Raw genomic sequence first — 15,424 nt, 5'->3', positions numbered from 1 at the left:
TGGTACCTCCCACAGTTCATAAATGTAAGTAAAAATGATAATAATAATACTTGCTACTAGTGTGCACAGAAATACCTCGTAACCTGAAAGGCACCACCACAAACTCCACCTAGACTGTTTTGAAGCATGTGCCGTTGTGCTCAGTCGCGTCCGACTCTTTGTGGCTCCACGGCTGCCTGCCAGGCTCCACTATCCATGGACTTCTCCAGGCAAGAATACTGGAGCAGGTTGCCATTTCCTACTTGACTCAAGGATTAAACCTGCATCTCTTGTGTCTCTTGCATTGGTAGGCGGGTTCTAGCGCCAACATACCGCTACTCCAAAAGTTATTGGCCACATTAACCAACTATATCTTTATTAACTTAAATATGGAAATGGACAAGTTGTCATTTTCAGAAACTAAGATTTCCTAAGAAGAAAACAGACACTTGAAGGGTTTCCCTGATGGTCCAGTGGTGAAGAATCCGCCTTGCGATGCAGGTGACATGGGTTAGATCCCTGGTCAGGAAAGATTCCACATGCTGTGAAGCAACTAAGCTTGTGCACCATAAGTACTAATCCAGTGCTCTAGAGCCCAAGAGCCACAGCTACTGAACCCACACACTGAAACTATTGAAGCCCGTGCACTCTACAGCCCATGCTCTGCAATGAGAAGCCACTGCAACGAGAAGCCTGCACATCGCTATGACGAGCAGCCCCTGCCTGCTGCAACTAGAGAAAGCCTGCCCAAAGCAACAAAGACCCAGAACAGCCAAAAATAACATAAATCTTCGAAAAAAGACACTTGAAATAGGAAACTTTGTCATACTGTGAAAGTGTTAGTATGACTACAAAGTTTAGAGAATAATTTAGGATGGCCAAATCTATGGTACAGAAGACCATTCGGAAGACCAATAAATTTAAAGTATTAATATTAATGTGTACATGCTTGACTGTGTTTGATTCTTTGAGACCCCATGGACTGTAGTCCGCCAGGCTACATGGAATCTTTCAGGCAAGAATACTGGAGTGAGTTGCCATTTCCTATGCCAGGGGATCTTCCCAACCAGGGATTGAACCCTTACTTACTGCATCTCCTGCATTGCAGGCAGATTCTTAACCCACTGAGTCATCAGGGAAGCCCCACAAAGTATTAACATTTCTTCTAACTTAAAGAAAAACATCCTTTTGACAGCATACAATTTGGCTTTTAATTTTTTTTTAATGATTCAGATATTGACTCACTATCCACTACTGGTAACCCCTGCCCTGTACCAAACACCAGAATCACCTTTGGAGTTGTGAGGGTGCGTGTGTTTTAAACCAAAAGCCCAGGGTCTCACTCAGACCTCCTGTCCCAAATTCTCAGGGCTGGGGCTCAGGCATCCACTCCTTAGGAATTCTCATGCATACTAAACGCTGAGAAACACAACCCTAACTTATCGACAGATATAAAAATCAAACTTTTCCCAATCAAGTAAAAAAAAAAAAAAAAAAAAGAAAGCCACCACAGAGAGGTTATGTTACTTTGTTAATTCAAAGTCAGGGAATACTCGACTTTCCCAAAGTCTACTGGACTTACTCCAGTAAATGCTAAAAGAAATTGCAAACAAATCCATCCCCAGGGAGGCTGATTTGTACTCTCATGTACTAATGTAAGACTAATTCTGTAAATGGATTGGTTTTGTGCCTTACTGTTAGAAATTTAATCTGTCTTCTCTTGTTTAGTAGAAGAAGGGATAATTACTAAGCGCCAAATCAGTAAAGAGTGAAGAAACGGACTTAAGGTTTGTTCCCAGCGTACATCTCTAGGACAAACAGAGCACGAAAGCTCTCTCTAAAGATGGTGTCGTAAGAAACCGAGACAAGGACCTCAAGTTTAGACAATAGATAAGCAACATTTCTGCAAAATCTGCCCCTGAAAGGAGACTGTTTTCTATGGGAATTTATCTCAACTGTTCACATACTGCTGAAGAGTAGAGCAGACCCACACAGTCTCCATCAGAAGCAGTGGATGAGTTCTGGTTTCACCTGCATTTTCTTTAAGAAAAATAAAATTGGTCGATTGGGGGGAAAAGGTCTGAAATACTGTTGAGATACACAGGTATTAATTTACGTTCCCAAATGTGTCTCAAAACACATGTTATTTATACAAAGGAGGAAAAAAAAAAGTGACAGAAGTCCACCAAAATGTTAACAGCCATAGCCTCTGAGCAATGACATGACGGGAGTTTTGTTTTTGTCTTTCTGAATTTCCTTAATATTTTTACATGGACTATGTGATGTTGTCACAAAGAAAAGCATTTTTAAAATAAGGTAAAATGTTTTATGTCCAAAACACTATCTGAATTGAGGACCATGCCAAGTGCTGGGGGGAGGGGAGGTACTATGAGTGGGTGTATAAGAAATGATGTCAACACTCAGAACTAAAATTCTTTAGAGATATATCATTGTCACATAAAATGGGATAAAAACTGGAGTCTACAAAAAGCAATAGAGACAGTCCCCCAAGGTATTCCCAAGTTCATTAGGAAGCCAGCTATTCAGAACTTGGAAATCATCTCTCTGAAGCAACAATGCTATAAAGGGTGGTTAAACTCCCAAACAGTCCACAAAAGGCCAGTTTCTCATTTAACACTTAACGTAATCCCTTGCGTGTCACTATGAGAAAGAAAAGGAATTCAGTGACTTTCAGTTGATCACATACGTGGTTGATGTAACTGAACTGTAACACTACAGTACCTACCAGGTACACTGCACTGCATATAGCAGATGCACATTAAACATCCGTGATACTTCTTTATTTTTAATGGGCTTGCCAACTTCAAGAGCCACTATCATTCACCACCTACTGGTATGATTCCCCCGCGCTGACAAGGGATGGACACAAAATGGTTTAGCAACTGGGGTAGTGAGAACGAGGGCAATCCCAGGAGGCTGGGCAGTGGGGGAAGCTAGGAAGGCAGAAGAGGCTGTATCTCTGCTTTCAAAGCCCCCTTTTCATCTACACTGGGGTGAAATTTCTCTCTCCAGGAGGAAGAGAAGTCAGGAGGAGAAGAGGGAGCCCCTTGTCAAAAGCTTCAGGTCCCAGAGGAGCCCGTGTGGGTACTGTTGGTTTGTAAAAGTTCCCTGTCAAGGTCCCAAACTCTCCAACCACATTCATACCATCAAGATAAGCTACATAATTTGTGCAGCCCAGAGGAAAACGGAAGTGTAGAGCCCCTTGTTTAATATTAAGAATTTCAAGATGGTAACAAGAGGGCATTGAACTAAGCATTGTATGCTGCTGAGCCTGGGGCCCTAGGGTGACCACACAGGTCACACGGACCCGTGAGGCCAGCTGGCCCTGGCCGCCACAGAACCTTTGCACTTGCCGTCCTCTGCCTAGAATGCCCTCCTCTGAATATCTCCCCGCTTCTGTAAGTGTGACCTTCCCAAGAAGGCTTTCTTGGCTAGACTGATCCCCAACACATACACACTCTATCCCTTCTGCCTGCTGTATTTTTCCCCAGAGCATCTACTACTCAACCATTATTTGTTCACTGTCCATCTCCCTCTTGCCCAAAATGTGGACTTTATAAGAGCATGGATTTTTCTGTCTTGTCCACTGCTGCAGCCTTAATGCCAAGAAGACCGCCTGGTACCAAGAAGCGCTCTCTCTAGCACACGTGTGTGCACGCCTGCTCAGCTGTGTCCAACTCTTTGAGACCCCACCAATTGTAACCTGTCAGGCTCATCAAGAAGCTACTTAATGAGTTATCTGAGGAGTGCATGAATGGAGCCCAGGCTGCTGCATGCAGCAAAACCTTCCAACACACAGATGCCCTGAGTTACAAATTGTTCTGGTGCACACACAGAGACCGTTTCAAAACATGCCCAAGTAGACACCTGCTCATTCACAATAGGAAAAAATGAATGGCACTGACAGGAGACCATTTTAGTTTGGGTAAGGAAGAAGGCAGAGAATCCTGGGCTGGAGGGATCAGGAGAGAGTAAACAGAGGAACAACAATCAAGTAAAGCCTTAAAAGGAAAGCAAAGGACAGAAAGGAAGGGAAGTCTCACCAGGCAGGCCAACACACAAGTTCACATTTGACTCAGTTGCCTTCTCATTTTGTATTAGTGTTTCCCTACTTGTTTCGAAGTTTAACAGAAAGAGGAGAGTCATCAAACTGACCTTGCTGACAACACAGATGTAGGCTCTGACAAAATATGTGAGAAAGTGAGCAATAAACACTGGCCAACAGTATCAAAATTTTTTTATCAGGCCTGAAAACCCAAATCTAACACTCTGAATGGTTACCAGGTTTCTAACCACCATAGATCCTCAAGAGGTTGCTGTCGGAAGCAGCAGTTCAGCCCGTTATTTCTACTCCACAAATGCAGGTGGGGCCACGAGTACACTCAGTACCACAGGTGGGGGTACGGGAGGGGGACAACAGACCTGCCCTTCAGGGATTCCAATCCAGGCGGGGGTGGATGCTGAAGCAAGAGGCTCACCTGGAGTAACTCTTAGCAAAGAGGAAGTGAGATAGCATAATAAACTCTTCTGCAAAACCACTGACGATAATAGTGCTAGCTATAACTTACTGGCTACTTACTGTGAGCCAGGCTTGGTGCTAAGAATGTCCCATGCCTCTATACAAGACGATACTAGCATCGTCCTTTTCTGATAAGTAAGGTAGGATAAGTGAAACTGCCCAAGGTCAAACAGCTAGGCAGCAGCAGAGACCAAATGTGAACTCGAGTCTGCCTGATTCCAGAAGCTGGACTTATAACCAGGGCCATCCTGATCCATTAATGTCACCATTTCAGTTTAAAAAAAAGCAAGACTGTAGGATTCTGAGGTTTGCGACTGTGTGCATTCTGTTTACTGCCAATTCCCCAGAACTTAGCTGATCCACAAGTACATGCTGGATGAACAGAAAACACCTACACTCCTGCAAACACTTTGAACACTTACTCCCTTAAAGCAGTCATCTGTTGTCTCTGCCCAACATCCACTTCCTCTTTTCTCTTAGGAAGTCATCCCACTCTTAGTCAACATGGTTTAGGTGAGGCTGACCCCACTCATCTGCAGGAGAAGACAGTGGATATGAGCCTGGCTAATCTGCATCAGTGACTGACCCGAGGCTGGACCAATGAGAGTTAAAGTCCATGACTCCGGGAGCATAAAACATGCTCTTTTCCTGCCTGAGTTGCTTAGCTGCTAGCACAGAAAACTTAACTGGCCAGCAGACATTTTATCCCGAATTGGGGAGCACCTGTCTATGAATAAAGCCAACAAAAGGAAAGCAGGACCAAGAAATGGAGAAATTTCTATTAGGAAGGAAAAAAAAAAAAAACTTTGCTAACTACAAGGTAAAGGATGCTAAACAAACTTACTACAATCATTTTGCAATATATAGCTATGTCAACTCATCATGCTGTACCCCTTAAATGTAGTGTTCTATGTCATTTACCAAGTAATCCAAGCCTATGCCCCAACCAGTAATGCTGAAGGAGCTGAAGTTGAATGGTCCCATGAAGACCTATAAGACCTTCTAGAACTAACACCCAAAAAAAGTCCTTTTCATTATAGGGGACTGGAATGCAAAAGTAGGAAGTCAAGAGATACCTGGAGTAACAGGCATATTTGGCCTTGGAGTACAAAATGAAGCTGGGCAAAGGCTAACAGAGTTCTGCCAAGAGAATGCACTGGTCATAGCAAACACCCTCTTCCAACAACACAAGAGAAGACTCTACACCTGGACATCACCAGATGGTCAAAACTGAAATCAAACTAACTATATTCTTTGCAACCAAAGATGGAGAAACTGTACACAGTCAGCAAAAACAAGACTGGGAGCTGACTGTGGCTCAGATCATAAACTCCTTATTGCCAAATTCAGACTTAAATTGAAGAAAGTAGGGAAAACCACTAGACCATTCAGGTATGACCTAAATCAAATCCTTTACGATTATACAGTGGAACTGACAAATAGATTCAAGGGATTAGATCTGATAGGCAGAGTGCTTGAAGAACTATAGATGGAGGTTTGTGACATTATACAGAAGGCAGTGATCAAGACCATCCCCAAGAAAAAGAAATGCAAAAAGGCAAAATAGTTGTCTAAGGAGGCCTTACAAATAGCTGTGAAAAGAAAAGAAGCGAAAGGCAAAGGAGAAAAGAAAAGATATACTCATCTGAATACAGAGTTCCAAAGAATAGCAAGGAGATAAGAAAGCCTTCCTCAGCAATCAATGCAAACAAAGAGAGGAGAACAGCAGAATGGGAAAGACTGGAGATCTCTTCGAGAAAATCAGAGATACCAAGGGAACATTTCATGCAAAGATGGGCACAATAAAGGACAGAAATGGCATGGACCTAACAGAAGCAGAAGATATTAAGAAGAGGTGGCAAGAATACACAGAAGAACTATACAAAAAAAGATCTTTATGACCCAGATAACCACGATGGTGTGATCACTCACCTAGAGCCAGACATCCTGGAATGCGAAGTCAAATGGGCCTTAGGAAGCATCACTACAAACAAAGCTAGTGAAAGTGATGGAATTCCAGTTGAGCTATTTCAAAAATCCTAAAAGATGATCCTGTTAGAGTGCTGCACTCAATATGCCAGCAAATTTGGAAAACTCAGCAGTGGCCACAGGACTGGAAAAGGTCAGTTTTCATTCCAATCCCAAAGAAAGGCAATGCCAAAGAATGCTCAAACACAATTGCACTCATCTCACACGCTATTAAAGTAATACTCAAAATTCTCCAAGCCAGGCTTCAGCAACACATGAACTGTGAACTTCCAGATGTTCAAGCTGGATTTAGAAAAGGCAGAGGAATCAGAGAACAAGTTGCCAATATCCGCCGAATTACTGAAAAAGCAATAGAGTTCCAGAAAAACATCTACTTCTGCTTTATTGACTATGCCAAAGCCTTTGACTGTGTGAATCACAACAAACTGTGGAAAATTCTTCAAGAGATGGGAATACCAGACCACCTGACCTGCCTCCTGAGAAATCTGCATGCAGGTCAAGAAGCAACAGTGAGAACTGGACATGGAACAACAGACTGGTTCCAAATTGGGAAAGGAGTATATCAAGGCTGTATATTGTCACCCTGCTTATTTAACTTATATGCAGAGTATATCATGTGAAATGCTGGACTGGACGAAGCACAAACTAAAATCAAGATTGCCAGGAGAAACATCAATAACCTCAGATACACAGATGACACCACTCTTATGGAAGAAAGCGAAGAACTAAAGAGCTTCTTGATGAAAGTGAAAGAGGAGAGGACACTGAAAAGGTTGGCTTAAAACTCAACATTCAAAAAAAGATCATGGCATCTGGTCCCATCACTTCATGGCAAATAGATAGGGAAAGAATGGAAACAGTGACAGACTTCATTTTGGAGGGCTCCAAATTCACTGCAGATGGTGACTATAGCCATGAAATTAAAAGATGCTTCCTCCCTGGAAGAAAAGCTATGACCACCAACCTACACAGCATATTAAAAAGCAGAGGCATTACTTTGCCAACAAAGGTCCATCTAGTGAAAGCTATGGTTTTTCCAGTAGTCATGTATGGATATGAGAGTTAGACTATTAAGAAAGATGAGTGATGAAGAACTGATGCTTTTGAACCATGGTGTTGGAGAAGACTCTTGAGAGCCCCTTGGACTGCAAGGAAATCAAACCAGTCAATCCTAAAGAGAATCAGTCCTGAATATTCATTGGTAGGACTGATGCTGAAGGTGAAACTCCAATACTTTGGCCACTTGATGCAAAGAACTGACTCACTGGAAAAGACCCTGATGCTGTGAAAGATTGAAGGCACGAGAAGAGGACGACAGAGAATGAGATGGTTGGATGGCATCACCGATGGGTATGAGTTTGAGCAAGCTCCGGGAGTTGGTGATGGACAGGGAAACCTGGCGTGTTGCAGTCCATGGGATTGCAAAGAACTGGACACGACTGACAGACTGAACTGACTGATGTCAATTATAGCTCAGTAAAACCGGGGTGGGGGAGGAGAAAAAGAGATGGAAAGATTTCTAGTTACATTATAAAAGCACCCAGAACAAGAACCACCACCTGTAATTCTCTATTATGTGAATCAACAGATTCCAGTTTGGTTTTTTAAACCAATTTGAGTTGGGTGCTGATTGCTTGTTGCCCAGAGTCCTGATTCACCACCTGAAGAGAAATGAGACTGAGCACTTGAATTTCATGACCACCACAGTGAAGAACGCAGCAATATGCTTGCGATTATACTCACGCGGCTCCACTACCTATGGCAACCCTGAGTTTACTGAAAAGGGGGAAAAAGACAAAAAAGGCATGCCTCCAAAATTCTATCCAGGGCCGTATCATTTCTTTCACTAATTCAACCATATACCAAGAAGACAATTTAGGTGTCCCTAACTCACCACCTAAAACAGATGGTCTCCAAGCACTGTTACCAAAAGCTTCATAAGAGAAGGCCCAAGAGCAATCATTTCTAAATTTTCATTCGAGCTAGGCTTGCTCATCAAAGGTCTGGCCTGTACCCGATGGTGTAACACTACAACACTACCCCATTAAGAGGCAATTTCACTCCTGATTGCTAACTTACTAGTTGTTCTTGCTTCAGTGTTGATGGTGAAGACTGAAGTGAAAGAGACTGCATCAAAAAGACAAGACATGACAGTTAGCAGAGTGCCAAAGATGGGGAGGAGAGGGGAGAGGGGATGTTTGGAGGTGGTGATGACTTTTTATTTCCTTCTCAGGTCAAATGGTCAAGACTGTCAAGAGTTTTTTTTTTTTGGGGGGGGGGGCATACCAAATGGAACTAATCTTCCTTTTCAGTAGTCACCCACAGATCCCAAATTCATGGCCCAAAGCAGATCCAGCCCACAGAGAGGTGTTACAGAGAACTAGAGGAGGGAAGAGCTCTTGTGGCAGATGGCTGTATTAACTAGTCCCGACTTCTACATGATTCTCTGTACTCAAGCATGTGGGTAGCTCCAATTCTGGATGTGGCCATATGAATTGCTCTGGTCAATGAGACAATGACAAACACAGACTTCAAAAGCACTTGTGGGTTAGGACTTGCCCTCCTGCCACTCTCATAACTCTGATTAAGGTCCACCCAGGGCTAACCTGCTGGATGATGAAGCCACACACAAACACAGCCAGAGCTGCTTCAGTGACAGGAGCTAACCTCAGACAGGTACTTGAACCCACCCATGCCCAGCCCAAACTGCCACCCTGAAAGACACTGAGCTAAATAAATTCTTGTCTTAAGCCAAAATTGGGGGGGGGGGGGGGGGGGGGGCGGGTTGTAGCGAAAAATCTTTGCTAAGAGTTGGACTTCCCTGGTGGTCCAAGTGGTTAAGAATCCACCTGCCGCTGCAGAGGACACAGATTCAACTGGGAAGACCCCACACGCCGTGGGGCAACTAAGCCCCTGCACCCTAACTACTGAGCCTGCGTGCAGCAACTACTAAAGCTTGTGCACCCAGAGACTGTGCTCCGCAACAAGGGGGCACCACAATGAGGCTCACGTGCCACGATGAAGACTGGCCTCCACTCACTGCAACCAGAGGGAGCTCACGCACAACAGCAAAGACCCAGCACAGTCAAAAAAAATAAATAAGATTATTTTAAAAATGAAAAAGAAACTGATGAGAGTCCACATAAAAATACAAATCACAATGGGGGGGGGGAGAAAAAAACGTAAAGACTCTACAACACCTGGACCACATTCTTACATAGCAACAACCAGCTAATATGGGTCAAGACTCCCACGTTTAGCCCAGCCATAACATACATTCCCCAATTTGTCACTATCATCTCATCCATGTTAGGGTCAAGTTCATTGCCGCATGTCATCTCAGGTGGGTGGGAGTATATTTATGGCAAAGAAAAAAGTGAAACACCATATTCCACATATTTCAATTATTATGAAAAGTGAAAAAGTTAGCACAACTATTTTGGAAAATGGTCAATATCTACTAAGGGTGAACATATGCCTACCGTGTAACCCAGCCATTCTACTCCTAAGCAGATACCCAACAAGTGTGTTCATATGTTCCGGAAGATGTACAAAATGTTCGTAGCAGCACTTTTCCAGACAGCCCGAAACTGGTGATTAACAAACTAGTTATCAGTAATGCCCATCAACAGTAGAATTAGTAAGATGTGGCATATTCCTAGGGAGAAATCTCATACATAATGCTATGCACAAGAAACCAGACACAAAAGTGCATGCTATATGATTCTACTGATACAATTAAAAAATCCGATAAAATTTAAGGTGTTAGAAGTTAGGTGAGAGGTTGCCCTCGGGTGGAGTGGCACAAGTAAAGCTTCTGAAAAGCTGGTAATGCTGCTCTGTAACCTCGGTGCTGTTTACATGGCTATATACACTCTCGGAAACACATTCAGATGTACATTTATGGTTTGTACAATTCAATACAGAGGTTGTCTTTTTAAAAAAATGGGGAAACAAGACCAAGAGGAGGGCTGTGCATCAAGAAAAACGGTTAAGTATTTTTTCTTTAGCGATATATCATGAAGACAATTTCTACACCCTTATGATGTTTTACTATTTAACGTTACAAAAAGAACGGTAGTTGTCATGAAACAAATTATTACTAAAGTATGGCTGGAATCTGTGCTCAACAGAAACACCTGATGAACTAGGAAAAAAGGATCAAATGAGTAACAGCCTACGTGACTCATTCGTATTCCTGCCTGCTCTCTGTGGGCTCTGGGACTTATAACCCCTGAAGTACAAATCCAGGTCTTTTTTATAAAAGCTGCCATTGGTTTTCTGACTGAAGATACTGGGTGGGTCCCTTAAGTCAATTACTTTCCTAAACCTCATTTGCCAAATGGGTCTAATGCTAGCCACTGGAGAGGGTCACTGGGAGAACTGGAAATCACGTTTCTAAACCCTGACAATACCAAAGAGACAACAAGCAAGCACACGATGATTTTATTAGTTTTTTATTTATAGCCGTGTTACTGATGATTGCTAAGTACAGAAAACAAAACAAAACCACTAGCAATGCCCCAAAGGTTGGATGCTGCTGATGGCAGTGTAGAGCCCAGTAGAACCTCATGTGGCGGTTCCGAAGGGAGCAGAGGGATCAGGGGCATATCCTCCAGGGCTGGCTTTCTCTTAACTACAGATGAGACTGAGATTCTAAAGTCCCCTGGATCCTCCAGAGGGCAAGCTGCTTCCATTTTTAGGATACTTAAGTGAGGGCTCCTCTGTTTTTGGAATGGACACCTGTGCATCAGGAGTGTTAGGTCTAGAAAGCTTCGAGCGAGCATCAGGATCCCAAACCAAGAGGCGGTACAGCTGAGAACAATATCTCAAACTCACCTGATCATTCCAATCACCAGGTTTCTGGGCCCCTCCTCTGCAAACTGACGTAACAAGTCAAGTTTAAGGAACTCCTAGCTGGTGAAATTTAAAGTCCAACAGATCTGGACCCAAATTCAATCCAAAGAACTTGTCAGATGGGTAATCCTGAGCAAGTTACAGAAAACCTGCATTTCCTCATTTGTAAAAGGAGACCAACAATACCTACCTCCCAGAATTGTTGTGACTCCTAAAGACAAAGCCATATTCAGTAGGGAGGATTACTGGTCCTAATAATCCCCATTCCTGTTTCTCTTCACCCCCCCATGCACTGGTCTTGCTTTGCCTACATATCTGTGAGAATAACTTCGGTGTAGATCCGGCCTAGCCTGGGCAACTTATCAGGTGATAAGTCACCTTGCCAAGGCATAAAATTTTTTAAATTTTTACGTCTGTCAGACTTCAGTGGTCAAACACTTCTTACAGAAGCAGGCAGGATGCCAGTATTAATTTTCACACATATAAAGAATTGACACGTTAAATGAGAATGTTTAACAAACACATACACCAAAAAAAAAAAGTCACCTCTAACTTTAGAGATAGGCAGAGTACAAAACCAGAAACTTTGTGAAAACTTACAGCTACTAATATTATTTGAATATAACTATGTATTATGTTGAATAATCCATTTCTTCTACAAACAGCTTGGCAATTACATAATTACTTCCAACTGGGAAGTCACAGATACTGCCTTTGAGCCCAATTTAAATCAAGCCATTGAACCCACTGCCTTACCCCAACTCTTAACCATGACTGTGTTTCCAGTTATCTTGATTGTGCCAATCTCCTGAGAAGGATTAAAAAAAAAAAAAGTCCCCGGCTTTCTCCAGATTCTGGAAGATATTCATGTCCCACAAAATGGTCACCATCAGTAGCATGAAAGTTACCATCAAAATACTCTTTTTTGTGTGTTTTAATTGAAGTAACACATGCACAGTCAGAAAAAAACCTTAACTGTCCAAACACTATATAGAGAAAAGTTAAAATTCCTTCCTATCCGCATGCTGGGTTTACCTCCCTGAAATTTAGGAGCCCTTCCATACCAGGATTTCCTCGATCTGGTACTTATATTTTGGACCAGGTAATTTTTTGTGGGTGCTGTCCTGTGCGTTGTAGAATGTTCATCAGCACCCCTGGCCTCTACCCACGAGATACTTGCAGCTACCAGCCACCCCACACTGCCCCGCCCCAGTTGTGGCATCCAAAAATGTCTCCAAACACTACCAAAACCGGGGACAAAATCGCCCCGCATTCGGAACCACACCTTCCAAAGATACTCAATGCATCCACAAACATAGGTTTGTGTCGTTGTTTAGTCGCTAAGTCGTGTCCTACTCTTGGAGACCCCGTGGACTGTAGCCCGCCAGGCTCACCTCTTTTCATTTCCCCACCCCCACCCCCCCCACCGGTGGCACACAGTCACTTGCCAACTCATTAGGCGGTCTGTATCGGGGCGGGGGCCAGCCCGTGCCTCGGCGGGAGGCGACAGCCACTCACCAGGTCCCGGATGAGCTGGTCCACCAGCTGCTCTCCGCCCCCGGCAGCGTCGCGGGCCGGAGGGGAGCGGGAACGGCTCGCCGCCTCCTGCCTCTCGGCCCGGGTCGCCCGCGCTGCCGGAGGCCGCCCCGCGCCCTCTAAAAGACCCTGGGCCAGCGCCAGGTACCCCGAGGCCTGCTGCTCGCCGCGCCCGGACACCACCTCGGGCCGCCGTGGCCGCCGCTCGGCAGCCTCAGGCCGCCGCCGCTTCCTCAGCGCCTGTGCCTGAGCCAGCTCCTCCTGCCAGCGCCGGCGGAACTCGTCCAGACCGTGGTCGTCCATCGCCGCCGCTCCCCGCCCGCCACGGCCCGCCGGGTGCCACGGGGCTGTCCCTCCGCGGGAAGTGTCCGCCGCCGCCGGAAACCGCTGCTTCCGCGGCGCTCCGGTTCCGGGTGGGCGGCCCCGCCCCGCCCCGCCCCCGGCGCGCCCCCTCGGGCGGTGCAGGGCTTGTGAGGCTTGCAATGGAGCTCAGGGCGGGGTTCTGTGCCCCCGCCCCCAGCTTCTCCGCTTGTGGCTCTTGCCAGGTGCACACTGCGGCTAGCCGTTTGTTTTTGTTTTCTTTCAAACATGCATTGAGCAACTATTGTACGCCAGGCGCTGAGAAATCAACATTTAAATCTGCAGCAACAAAAATAATTCCTTCCCTCTTGGGTTTTGGATTTAAGTAAGGGGGTGGGGGGAGGAAGAGACGTTCGACAAATAAATATGAACGTCTGATCCGTGGGAGGTGTTATGAAGAAGCTACAGCAAGGTAATAAAATAAGGCGAAGGACGGGGATGGGAGGATAACCTTTAGAAGGATGGTCCCGAGAATGGACCGTCTGACACGTCATGTGAACTAAAAGCTAGATGAGAAACCAACTATGAGATGATCAGATCTCAGAAGAGGTCTTTCCAGAAGGAACTACAAGTGAGAGGTCTGTGAGACTGGAAAGAAAAAAGACATACAATCGCATACCAACTTCGAAAGGCTTTGTATCAATTGTTACTACAGGGAGCCTTTCTCCCCACCTGGACCTGATTAACTCCTCCACAACTTTTCATGTCTCAGCTCATTCCCCAAACCCTGCCCACACAAATCAAGTCTCCCTGTTATTCATTCTTATAGCATCCCATACTTAGAGCACAGAACACAGTTTGTGATCTTTTATTTGTGTAATGGCTTACTAACATTTCCCTTCCCTACTGGACTGTCGGTTAGCTTGGAGGTCAGTGATAAGTAGGAGCTCAATAAATATTTACTTAACCCTTAAAGTGAGAACTAATGTCTCCACTGTATTGACAAACAGCCACAAATCACACAGCTAGTAATTTGCAGACCCAGGATTCTAATCCTCTTTCTTACTCCATATGCTTAGTCACTCAGTCATGTCTGACTCTTTGTGACCCCATGAACTGTAGCCCGCCGGGCTCCTCTGTCCATGGGGATTCTCCAGGCAAGAATATTGGAGTGGGTTGCCATGCCCTCCTCCAGGGCATCTTCCCAATCCAGGGATCGAATCCAGGTCTCCCGCATTGCGGGCAGATTCTTTATCGACTGAGCCACCAGGGAAACCCAAGAATACTGGAGTAGGTAACCTGTCCCTTCTCCAGGGGAACTTCACATCCTAGGGATTGAACCAGGGTCTCCTGCATTGCAGGCGGATTCTTTACCAGCCGAGCTACCAGGGAAGCCCTCTTACTCCATACCAGACCTGCTAATTGTCAAACTCATAGAGTCCACACATCTGAAACAGCTAGGAGCCATTTGACCGCACCTCTGGTTACCATGCGTGTGTGTATATATGTTTTCAAATTCAGTGATATCACCAGCACAGTTATTGACAGCCTGGGTGCCAGAGTTAGATCTCGATGGGAATTCCAGCACCTTCATTTACTCACATCCTCTTTCTTCCAGCAATTCCCCTTCTAGGAATTTATCCAAGAGAAGAAAATTGAGTGAGGAGTCCAAAGAATGCCTTTAAGAATGGTCTCTGAAACACTGTTTATAGTATTGAAAATCAGAAGCAATCTAAGTAGTTGAGTAAAGGGCATTGGTTAACTAAGTTAAACCGAATCAGAACGTAGGAAAGATCCTAACTGGATTGTCAGCTTCATGAGAGCAGAGACCTGATCTATTTGTTCATGGCTATGTCTTCAGTGCTCAATACAGTGTCTGGCACATAGTATTACACATGACAAGTGAGTAAGTGAAAAATTGTGCATCTATTAAATTACATTGGAGAAGAAAACCATATGAAAATATTCACAATAGAGCAAGTCAGGATACATAGTCATATGTATGGCAAAATCTCTTCAAGTGTATGCATTACAAAAAATACACACCCAAATCTTACCAAAAGAGATCTCTAGAGAGAACAGAATTATGGGTGATTTACTGTCTTTATCAGTATTTTCTAATTTTCTACAATAAATGTTGTCCTAGCCTGAGTTCTCCCAGAAAGCTGAGCTTGAGACCCCAGGGTTTCAGGCAGCTGGTTATTTGTAGGAGTGATTCCAGAG

At 44.5% G+C, this 15,424-nt stretch overlaps 1 protein-coding gene across 1 annotated transcript in view; it reads right to left on the bottom strand.

Moving 5' to 3' along the window:
- The window catches only part of FBXW8 (F-box and WD repeat domain containing 8), a 112,649-nt gene extending 99,355 nt beyond the window's left edge, over positions 1–13,294 (bottom strand). Inside the window, exon 1 of the mRNA XM_043901771.1 lies at positions 12,884–13,294. Coding sequence (XP_043757706.1) covers positions 12,884–13,204 — 321 coding nt within the window. The 5' untranslated portion in view covers positions 13,205–13,294. The remainder of the gene's footprint in view (positions 1–12,883) is intronic.
- Between the last annotated feature and the right edge of the window lie 2,130 nt (positions 13,295–15,424).

This window comes from Cervus elaphus, chromosome 5, assembly GCF_910594005.1.
Source record: "Cervus elaphus chromosome 5, mCerEla1.1, whole genome shotgun sequence".
NCBI lineage: Eukaryota > Metazoa > Chordata > Mammalia > Artiodactyla > Cervidae > Cervus > Cervus elaphus.
The sequence above is the reverse complement of the archived record's forward strand: the minus strand, read 5'-3'. Positions and strand labels throughout refer to the sequence as shown.